The sequence below is a fragment of the Phyllobates terribilis genome, unplaced genomic scaffold (assembly GCF_046119375.1).
Source record: "Phyllobates terribilis strain yellow unplaced genomic scaffold, ASM4611937v1 Scaffold_4__5_contigs__length_816908805, whole genome shotgun sequence".
Classification (NCBI taxonomy): Eukaryota; Metazoa; Chordata; class Amphibia; order Anura; family Dendrobatidae; genus Phyllobates; species Phyllobates terribilis.
The window spans coordinates 17,717,223-17,731,105 of record NW_027362764.1 but is presented as its reverse complement, the minus strand read 5'-3'; the positions used below and the strand labels follow the sequence as shown (position 1 = coordinate 17,731,105).

General features: G+C 31.5%; 1 protein-coding gene across 1 annotated transcript in view; it reads left to right on the top strand.

Moving 5' to 3' along the window:
* Window positions 1-13,883, top strand: part of OBSCN (obscurin, cytoskeletal calmodulin and titin-interacting RhoGEF) — a 528,918-nt gene that overhangs the window by 286,585 nt on the left and 228,450 nt on the right. Inside the window, exon 57 of the mRNA XM_073676881.1 lies at window positions 79-345. Coding sequence (XP_073532982.1) covers window positions 79-345 — 267 coding nt within the window. The remainder of the gene's footprint in view (window positions 1-78; window positions 346-13,883) is intronic.

Below are 13,883 nucleotides of genomic sequence, written 5' to 3'. Positions count from 1 at the left end.
GCTCTGTCTTATGTGTGATTGTCCCAGAACTTCTTCATTATATCTGTTAACTCCTCGTATGCTGTTATTTCTCCCCAGCTGTAGCTTTAAAATTCACCAAAACTCTGCAGCCAACAGAAGTGAAGGAGAATGGAGAAGCCGTCCTACACTGCGAGCTCTCCAAGCCGAACACCACTGCGGAGTGGAGAAAAGGGGCCGCCACAATCACTCCTGGAGGAAAGTACCAGATCAGCGTTACCGGAACCGCTCACAACCTACATATCAAAGGCGTCACACAGGAGGATTCTGGGGAATACAGCTGTAATGCAGGGAGCGAGAAGACAACTGCAAAGCTACATGTAAAAGGTAAGGATGGCTCAACCGTATACTATTAACATCCGGCTAGAACTGCTATAATACCGCCCCCTATGTACAAGAATATAGCTACTATAATACTGCCCCCTATGTACAAGAATATAGCTACTATAATACTGCCCCTATCTACAAGAATATAACTACTATAATACTGCCCCTATGTATAAGAATATAACTACTATAATACTGCTCCTATGTATAAGAATATAACTACTATAATACTGCCCCTATGTACAAGAATATAACTACTATAATACTGCCCCTATGTACAAGAATATATCTACTATAATACTGCTCCTATGTACAAGAATATAACTACTATAATACTGCTCCTATGTACAAGAATATAACTACTATAATACTGCCCCTATGTACAAGAATATAACTACTATAATACTGCCCCCTATGTACAAGAATATAACTACTATAATACTGCCCCCTATGTACAAGAATATAACTACGATAATACTGCCCCTATGTACAAGAATATAACTACTATAATACTGCCCCTATGTACAAGAATATAACTACTATAATACTGCACCTATGTACAAGAATATAACTACTATAATACTGCTCCTATGTACAAGAATATAACTACTATAATACTGCACCTATGTACAAGAATATAACTACTATAATACTGCTCCTATGTACAAGAATATAACTACTATAATACTGCCCCCTATGTACAAGAATATAACTACTATAATACTGCCCCCTATGTACAAGAATATAACTACTATAATACTGCTCCTATGTACAAGAATATAACTACTATAATACTGCCCCCTATGTACAATAATATAACTACTATAATACTGCACCTATGTACAAGAATATAACTACTATAATACTGCCCCCTATGTACAGGAATATAACTACTATAATACTGCCCCCTATGTACAAGAATATAACTACTATAATACTTCTCCTATGTACAAGATTATAACTACTATAATACTGCTCCCTATGTACAAGAATATAACTACTATAATACTGCCCCCTATGTACAAGAATATAACTACTATAATACTGCTCCTATGTACAAGAATATAACTACTATAATACTGCCCCCTATGTACAAGAATATAACTACTATAATACTGCTCTTATGTACAAGAATATAACTACTATAATACTGCTCCTATATACAGGAGTATAACTACTATAATACTGCTCCTATGTACAAGAATATAACTACTATAATACTGCCCCTATGTACAAGAATATAACTACTATAATACTGCCCTCTATGTACAAGAATATATCTACTATAATACTGCCCCCTATGTACAAGAATATAACTACTATAATACTGCTCCTATATACAGGAGTATAACTACTATAATACTGCCCCCAATGTACAAGAATATAACTACTATAATACTGCCCTCTATGTACAAGAATATATCTACTATAATACTGCCCCCTATGTACAAGAATATAACTACTATAATACTGCCCTCTATGTACAAGAATATATCTACTATAATACTGCCCCCTATGTACAAGAATATAACTACTATAATACTGCTCCTATATACAGGAGTATAACTACTATAATACTGCCCCCAATGTACAAGAATATAACTACTATAATACTGCTCTTATGTACAAGAATATAACTACTATAATACTGCTCCTATATACAGGAGTATAACGACTATAATACTGCCCCCTATGTACAAGAATATAACTACTATAATACTGCTCCTATATACAGGAGTATAACTACTATAATACTGCCCCCTATGTACAAGAATATAACTACTATAATACTGCCCCCTATGTTCAAGAATATAACTACTATAATACTGCCCCCTATGTACAAGAATATAACTACTATAATACTGCTCCTATATACAGGAGTATAACTACTATAATACTGCTCCTATGTACAAGAATATAGCTACTATAATACTGCCCCTATGTACAAGAATATAACTACTATAATACTGCCCCCTATGTACAAGAATAAAACTACTATAATACTGCTCCTATGTACAAGAATATAACTACTATAATACTGCTCCCTATGTATAAGAATATAACTACTATAATACTGCTCCTATGTACAAGAATATAACTACTATAATACTGCTCCCTATGTACAAGAATATAACTACTATAATACTGCTCCCTATGTACAAGAATATAACTACTATAATACTGCCCCCTATGTACAAGAATATAACTACTATAATACTGCCCCCTATGTACAAGAATATAACTACTATAATACTGCCCCTATGTACAAGAATATAACTACTATAATACTGCCCCCTATGTACAAGAATATAACTACTATAATACTGCCCCTATGTACAAGAATATAACTACGATAATACTGCTCCTATGTATAAGAATATAACTACTATAATACTGCTCCTATATACAAGAATATAACTACTATAATACTGCTCCCTATGTACAAGAATATAACTACTATAATACTGCCCCCAATGTACAAGAATAAAACTACTATAATACTGCCCCCCTATGTACAGGAATATAACTACTATAATACTGCCCCCTATGTACAAGAATATAACTACTATAATACTGCCCCCTATGTACAAGAATAAAACTACTATAATACTGCCCCAATATGTACAGGAATATAACTACTATAATACTGCCCCCTATGTACAAGAATATAACTACTATAATACTGCCCCCTATGTACAAGAATATAACTACTATAATACTGCCCCCTATGTACAGGAATATAACTACTATAATACTGCCCCCTATGTACAAGAATATAACTACTATAATACTGCCCCCTATGTACAAGAATATAACTACTATAATACTGCTCCTATGTACAAGAATATAACTACTATAATACTGCTCCTATGTACAAGAATATAACTACTATAATACTGCCCCTATGTACAAGAATATAACTACTATAATACTGCCCCCTATGTACAAGAATATAACTACTATAATACTGCCCCCTATGTACAAGAATATAACTACTATAATACTGCCCCCTATGTACAAGAATATAACTACTATAATACTGCCCCCTATGTACAAGAATATAACTACTATAATACTGCACCTATGTACAAGAATATAACTACTATAATACTGCTCCTATGTACAAGAATATAACTACTATAATACTGCTCCTATGTACAAGAATATAACTACTATAATACTGCACCTATGTACAAGAATATAACTACTATAATACTGCTCCTATGTACAAGAATATAACTACTATAATACTGCACCTATGTAAAAGAATATAACTACTATAATACTGCACCTATGTACAAGAATATAACTACTGTAATACTGCCCCCTATGTACAAGAATATAACTACTATAATACTGCCCCCTATGTACAAGAATATAACTACTATAATACTGCTCCTATGTACAAGAATATAACTACTATAATACTGCCCCCTATGTACAATAATATAACTACTATAATACTGCACCTATGTACAAGAATATAACTACTATAATACTGCACCTATGTACAGGAATATAACTACTATAATACTGCTCCTATGTACAAGAATATAACTACTATAATACTGCTCCCTATGTACAAGAATATAACTACTATAATACTGCACCTATGTACAAGAATATAACTACTATAATACTGCCCCCTATGTACAAGAATATAATTACTATAATACTGCTCCTATGTACAAGAATATAACTACTATAATACTGCCCCTATGTACAAGAATATAACTACTATAATACTGCTCCCTATGTACAAGAATATAACTACTATAATACTGCACCTATATACAAGAATATAACTACTATAATACTGCCCCTATGTACAAGAGTATAACTACTATAATACTGCCCCCTATGTACAAGAATATAACTACTTTAATACTGCTCTTATGTACAAGAATATAACTACTATAATACTGCCCCCTATGTACAAGAATATAACTACTATAATACTGCCCCCTATGTACAAGAATATAACTACTATAATACTGCACCTATATACAAGAATATAACTACTATAATACTGCCCCTATGTACAAGAGTATAACTACTATAATACTGCCCCCTATGTACAAGAATATAACTACTTTAATACTGCTTTTATGTACAAGAATATAACTACTATAATACTGCTCCTATATACAGGAGTATAACTACTATAATACTGCTCCTATGTACAAGAATATAACTACTATAATACTGCTCCCTATGTACAAGAATATAACTACTATAATACTGCTCCCTATGTACAAGAATATAACTACTATAATACTGCCCCCTATGTACAAGAATATAACTACTATAATACTGCCCCCTATGTACAAGAATATAACTACTATAATACTGCCCCTATGTACAAGAATATAACTACTATAATACTGCCCCCTATGTACAAGAATATAACTACTATAATACTGCCCCTATGTACAAGAATATAACTACGATAATACTGCTCCTATGTATAAGAATATAACTACTATAATACTGCTCCTATATACAAGAATATAACTACTATAATACTGCTCCCTATGTACAAGAATATAACTACTATAATACTGCCCCCAATGTACAAGAATAAAACTACTATAATACTGCCCCCCTATGTACAGGAATATAACTACTATAATACTGCCCCCTATGTACAAGAATATAACTACTATAATACTGCCCCCTATGTACAAGAATAAAACTACTATAATACTGCCCCAATATGTACAGGAATATAACTACTATAATACTGCCCCCTATGTACAAGAATATAACTACTATAATACTGCCCCCTATGTACAAGAATATAACTACTATAATACTGCCCCCTATGTACAGGAATATAACTACTATAATACTGCCCCCTATGTACAAGAATATAACTACTATAATACTGCCCCCTATGTACAAGAATATAACTACTATAATACTGCTCCTATGTACAAGAATATAACTACTATAATACTGCTCCTATGTACAAGAATATAACTACTATAATACTGCCCCTATGTACAAGAATATAACTACTATAATACTGCCCCCTATGTACAAGAATATAACTACTATAATACTGCCCCCTATGTACAAGAATATAACTACTATAATACTGCCCCCTATGTACAAGAATATAACTACTATAATACTGCCCCCTATGTACAAGAATATAACTACTATAATACTGCACCTATGTACAAGAATATAACTACTATAATACTGCTCCTATGTACAAGAATATAACTACTATAATACTGCTCCTATGTACAAGAATATAACTACTATAATACTGCACCTATGTACAAGAATATAACTACTATAATACTGCTCCTATGTACAAGAATATAACTACTATAATACTGCACCTATGTAAAAGAATATAACTACTATAATACTGCACCTATGTACAAGAATATAACTACTGTAATACTGCCCCCTATGTACAAGAATATAACTACTATAATACTGCCCCCTATGTACAAGAATATAACTACTATAATACTGCTCCTATGTACAAGAATATAACTACTATAATACTGCCCCCTATGTACAATAATATAACTACTATAATACTGCACCTATGTACAAGAATATAACTACTATAATACTGCACCTATGTACAGGAATATAACTACTATAATACTGCTCCTATGTACAAGAATATAACTACTATAATACTGCTCCCTATGTACAAGAATATAACTACTATAATACTGCACCTATGTACAAGAATATAACTACTATAATACTGCCCCCTATGTACAAGAATATAATTACTATAATACTGCTCCTATGTACAAGAATATAACTACTATAATACTGCCCCTATGTACAAGAATATAACTACTATAATACTGCTCCCTATGTACAAGAATATAACTACTATAATACTGCACCTATATACAAGAATATAACTACTATAATACTGCCCCTATGTACAAGAGTATAACTACTATAATACTGCCCCCTATGTACAAGAATATAACTACTTTAATACTGCTCTTATGTACAAGAATATAACTACTATAATACTGCCCCCTATGTACAAGAATATAACTACTATAATACTGCCCCCTATGTACAAGAATATAACTACTATAATACTGCACCTATATACAAGAATATAACTACTATAATACTGCCCCTATGTACAAGAGTATAACTACTATAATACTGCCCCCTATGTACAAGAATATAACTACTTTAATACTGCTTTTATGTACAAGAATATAACTACTATAATACTGCTCCTATATACAGGAGTATAACTACTATAATACTGCTCCTATGTACAAGAATATAACTACTATAATACTGCCCCTATGTACAAGAATATAACTACTATAATACTGCCCTCTATGTACAAGAATATATCTACTATAATACTGCCCCCTATGTACAAGAATATAACTACTATAATACTGCTCCTATATACAGGAGTATAACTACTATAATACTGCCCCCAATGTACAAGAATATAACTACTATAATACTGCCCTCTATGTACAAGAATATATCTACTATAATACTGCCCCCTATGTACAAGAATATAACTCCTATAATACTGCCCTCTATGTACAAGAATATATCTACTATAATACTGCCCCCTATGTACAAGAATATAACTACTATAATACTGCCCTCTATGTACAAGAATATATCTACTATAATACTGCCCCCTATGTACAAGAATATAACTCCTATAATACTGCCCTCTATGTACAAGAATATATCTACTATAATACTGCCCCCTATGTACAAGAATATAACTACTATAATACTGCCCCCAATGTACAAGAATATAACTACTATAATACTGCTCTTATGTACAAGAATATAACTACTATAATACTGCTCCTATATACAGGAGTATAACGACTATAATACTGCCCCCTATGTACAAGAATATAACTACTATAATACTGCTCCTATATACAGGAGTATAACTACTATAATACTGCCCCCTATGTACAAGAATATAACTACTATAATACTGCCCCCTATGTACAAGAATATAACTACTATAATACTGCCCCCTATGTACAAGAATATAACTACTATAATACTGCTCCTATATACAGGAGTATAACTACTATAATACTGCTCCTATATACAGAAGTATAACTACTATAATACTGCTCCTATGTACAAGAATATAACTACTATAATACTGCCCCTATGTACAAGAATATAACTACTATAATACTGCCCCCTATGTACAAGAATAAAACTACTATAATACTGCTCCTATGTACAAGAATATAACTACTATAATACTGCTCCCTATGTATAAGAATATAACTACTATAATACTGCTCCTATGTACAAGAATATAACTACTATAATACTGCTCCCTATGTACAAGAATATAACTACTATAATACTGCCCCCTATGTACAAGAATATAACTACTATAATACTGCCCCCTATGTACAAGAATATAACTACTATAATACTGCCCCCTATGTACAAGAATATAACTACTATAATACTGCCCCTATGTACAAGAATATAACTACTATAATACTGCCCCCTATGTACAAGAATATAACTACTATAATACTGCCCCTATGTACAAGAATATAACTACTATAATACTGCTCCTATGTATAAGAATATAACTACTATAATACTGCTCCTATATACAAGAATATAACTACTATAATACTGCTCCCTATGTACAAGAATATAACTACTATAATACTGCCCCCAATGTACAAGAATAAAACTACTATAATACTGCCCCCCTATGTACAGGAATATAACTACTATAATACTGCCCCCTATGTACAAGAATATAACTACTATAATACTGCCCCCTATGTACAAGAATAAAACTACTATAATACTGCCCCCCTATGTACAGGAATATAACTACTATAATACTGCCCCCTATGTACAAGAATATAACTACTATAATACTGCCCCCTATGTACAAGAATATAACTACTATAATACTGCCCTCTATGTACAGGAATATAACTACTATAATACTGCCCCCTATGTACAAGAATATAACTACTATAATACTGCCCCCTATGTACAGGAATATAACTACTATAATACTGCTCCTATGTACAAGAATATAACTACTATAATACTGCTCCTATGTACAAGAATATAACTACTATAATACTGCTCCTATATACAGGAGTATAACTACTATAATACTGCTCCTATGTACAAGAATATAACTACTATAATACTGCCCTCTATGTACAAGAATATAACTACTATAATACTGCTCCTATGTACAAGAATATAACTACTATAATACTGCTACTATGTACAAGAATATAACTACTATAATACTGCTCCTATATACAGGAGTATAACTACTATAATACTGCCCCCTATGTACAAGAATATAACTACTATAATACTGCTCCTATGTACAAGAATATAACTACTATAATACTGCCCCTATGTACAAGAATATAACTACTATAATACTGCCCCTATGTACAAGAATATAACTACTATAATATGGCCCCTATGTACAAGAATATAACTACTATAATACTGCCCCTATGTACATGGATATAACTACTATAATACTGCTCCTATATACAAGAATATAACTACTATAATACTGCCCCTATTTGCAAGAATATAACTACTATAATACTGCCCCTATGTACAAGAATATAACTACTATAATACTGTCCCTATGTACAAGAATATAACTACTGTAATACTGCTCCTATATACAAGGATATAACTACTATAATACTGCTCCTATATACAAGAATATAACTACTATAATACTGCCCCTATGTACAAGAATATAACTGCTATAATACTGCTCCTATGTACAAGAATATAACTACTATAATACTGCCCCTATGTACAAGAATATAACTGCTATAATACTGCTCCTATGTACAAGAATATAACTACAATAATACTGCCCCCTATGTACAGGAATATAACTACTATAATACTGCCCCTATGTACAAGAATATAACTACTATAATACTGCCCCCTATGTACAAGAATATAACTACTATAATACTGCCCCTATGTACAAGAATATAACTACTATAATACTGCCCCCTATATACAAGAATATAACTACTATAATACTGCTCCTATGTACAAGAATATAACTACTATAATACTGCCCCTATGTACAAGAATATAACTGCTATAATACTGCTCCTATGTACAGGAATATAACTACAATAATACTGCCCCCTATGTACAGGAATATAACTACTATAATACTGCCCCTATGTACAAGAATATAACTACTATAATACTGCCCCCTATGTACAAGAATATAACTACTATAATACTGCCCCTATGTACAAGAATATAACTACTATAATACTGCCCCCTATGTACAAGAATATAACTACTATAATACTGCCCCTATGTACAAGAATATAACTACTATAATACTGCTCCTATGTACAAGAATATAACTACTATAATACTGCCCCTATGTACAAGAATATAACTGCTATAATACTGCTCCTATGTACAAGAATATAACTACTATAATACTGCTCATATGTACAAGAATATAACTACTACAATACTGCCCCCTATGTACAAGAATATAACTACTATAATACTGCCCGTATGTACAAGAATATAACTACTATAATACTGCCCCCTATGTACAAGAATATAGCTACTATAATACTGCTCCTATGTACAAGAATATAACTACTATAATACTGCTCCCTATGTACAAGAATATAACTGCTATAATACTGCTCCTATGTACAAGAATATAACTACTATAATACTGCCCACTATGTACAGGAATATAACTACTATAATACTGCCCCCTATGTACAAGAATATAGCTACTATAATACTGCTCCTATGTACAAGAATATAACTACTATAATACTGCTCCCTATGTACAAGAATATAACTGCTATAATACTGCTCCTATGTACAAGAATATAACTACTATAATACTGCTCCTATGTACAAGAATATAACTACTATAATGCTGCTCCTATGTACAAGAATATAACTACTATAATACTGCTCCCTATGTACAAGAATATAACTGCTATCATACTGCCCCTATGTACAAGAATATAACTACTATAATACTGCCCCTATGTACAAGAATATAACTGCTATAATACTGCTCCTATGTACAAGAATATAACTACTATAATACTGCCCCCTATGTACAGGAATATAACTACTATAATACTTCCCCTATGTACAAGAATATAACTACTACAATACTGCCCCCTATGTACAAGAATATAACTACTATAATACTGCCCCTATGTACAAGAATATAACTACTATAATACTGCCCCCTATGTACAAGAATATAGCTACTATAATACTGCCCCTATGTACAAGAATATAACTACTATAATACTGCTCCTATGTACAAGAATATAACTGCTATAATACTGCTCCCTATGTACAAGAATATAACTACTATTATGCTGCCCCTATGTATAAGAATATGACTACTACAATACTGCTCCTATGTACAAGAATATAACTACTATAATACTGCCCCCTATGTACAAGAATATAACTACTATAATACTGCCCCTATATACAAGAATATAACTACTATAATACTGCCCCTATGTACAAGAATATAACTACTATAATACTGCTCCTATGTACAAGAATATAACTACTATAATACTGCCCCCTATGTACAAGAATATAACTACTATTATACTGCCCCTATGTACAAGAATATAACTACTATAATACTGACCCTATGTACAAGAATATAACTGCTATTATACTGCCCCTATGTACAAGAATATAACTACTATTATACTGCCCCTATGTACAAGAATATAACTACTATAATACTGCTCCTGTGTACAAGAATATAACTATTATAATACTGCTCCTATGTACAAGAATATAACTACTATAATACTACCCCTATGTACAAGAGTATAACTACTACAATACTGCCCCTATGTACAAGAATATAACTACTATAATACTGCTCCCTATGTACAAGAATATAACTACTATTATACTGCCCCTATGTACAAGAATATATCTACTATAATACTGACCCTATGTACAAGAATATAACTACTATAATACTGCTCCTATGTACAAGAATATAACTACTATAATACAGCCCTCTATGTACAAGAATATAACTACTATAATACAGCCCTCTATGTACAAGAATATAACTACTATAATACTGCTCATATGTACAAGAAAATAACTACTATAATACTACTCCTATGTACAAGAATATAACTACTATAATACTGCCCCCTATGTACAAGAATATAACTACTATAATACTGCTCATATGTACAAGAAAATAACTACTATAATACTGCTCCTATATACAAGAAAATAACTACTATAATACTGCTCCTATGTACAAGAATATAACTACTATAATACTGCCCCCTATGTACAAGAATATAACTACTATAATACTGCTCCTATGTACAAGAATATAACTACTATAATACTGCCCCTATGTACAAGAATATAACTACTATAATACTGCTCCTATGTACAAGAATATAACTACTATAATACTGCTCCTATGTACAAGAATATAACTACTATAATACTGCCCCTATGTACAAGAAAATAACTACTATAATACTACTCCTATGTACAAGAATATAACTACTATAATACTGCCCCCTATGTACAAGAATATAACTACTATAATACTGCTCATATGTACAAGAAAATAACTACTATAATACTGCTCCTATGTACAAGAAAATAACTACTATAATACTGCTCCTATGTACAAGAATATAACTACTATAATACTACTCCTATGTACAAGAATATAACTGCTATAATACTGACCCTATGTACAAGAATATAACTACTATAATACTGCTCCTATGTACAAGAATATAACTACTATAATACTACTCCTGTGTACAAGAATATAACTACTATAATACTGCTCCTATGTACAAGAATATAACTACTATAATACTGCCCCTATGTATAAGAATATAACTGCTATAATACTGCTCCTATGTACAAGAATATAACTACAATAATACTGCCCCCTATGTACAAGAATATAACTACTATAATACAGCCCTCTATGTACAAGAATATAACTACTATAATACAGCCCCCTATGTACAAGAATATAACTACTATAATACTGCTCATATGTACAAGAAAATAACTACTATAATACTACTCCTATGTACAAGAATATAACTACTATAATACGGCCCCCTATGTACAAGAATATAACTACTATAATACTGCTCATATGTACAAGAAAATAACTACTATAATACTGCTCCTATGTACAAGAAAATAACTACTATAATACTGCTCCTATGTACAAGAATATAACTACTATAATACTGCCCCCTATGTACAAGAATATAACTACTATAATACTGCTCCTATGTACAAGAATATAACTACTATAATACTGCCCCTATGTACAAGAATATAACTACTATAATACTGCTCCTATGTACAAGAATATAACTACTATAATACTGCTCCTATGTACAAGAATATAACTACTATAATACTGCCCCTATGTACAAGAAAATAACTACTATAATACTACTCCTATGTACAAGAATATAACTACTATAATACTGCCCCCTATGTACAAGAATATAACTACTATAATACTGCTCATATGTACAAGAAAATAACTACTATAATACTGCTCCTATGTACAAGAAAATAACTACTATAATACTGCTCCTATGTACAAGAATATAACTACTATAATACTGCCCCTATGTACAAGAATATAACTACTATAATACTACTCCTATGTACAAGAATATAACTGCTATAATACTGACCCTATGTACAAGAATATAACTACTATAATACTGCTCCTATGTACAAGAATATAACTACTATAATACTACTCCTGTGTACAAGAATATAACTACTATAATACTGCTCCTATGTACAAGAATATAACTACTATAATACTGCCCCTATGTATAAGAATATAACTGCTATAATACTGCTCCTATGTACAAGAATATAACTACAATAATACTGCCCCCTATGTACAAGAATATAACTACTATAATACTGCCCCTATGTACAAGAATATAGCTACTATAATACTGCCCCCTATGTACAAGAATATAACTACTATAATACTGCCCCTATGTACAAGAATATAACTACTATAATACTGCTCCTATGTACAAGAATATAACTACTATAATACTGCTCCTATGTACAAGAATATAACTACTATAATACTGCCCCTATGTACAAGAATATAACTACTATAATACTGCTCCTATGTACAAGAATATAACTACAATAATACTGCCCCTATGTACAAGAATATAACTACTATAATACTGCCCCTATGTACAAGAATATAGCTACTATAATACTGCCCCCTATGTACAAGAATATAACTACTATAATACTGCTCCTATGTACAAGAATATAACTACTATAATACTGCTCCTATGTACAAGAATATAACTACTATAATACTGCCCCTATGTACAAGAATATAACTACTATAATACTGCCTCCTATGTACAAGAATATAACTACTATAATACTGCCCCTATGTACAAGAATAT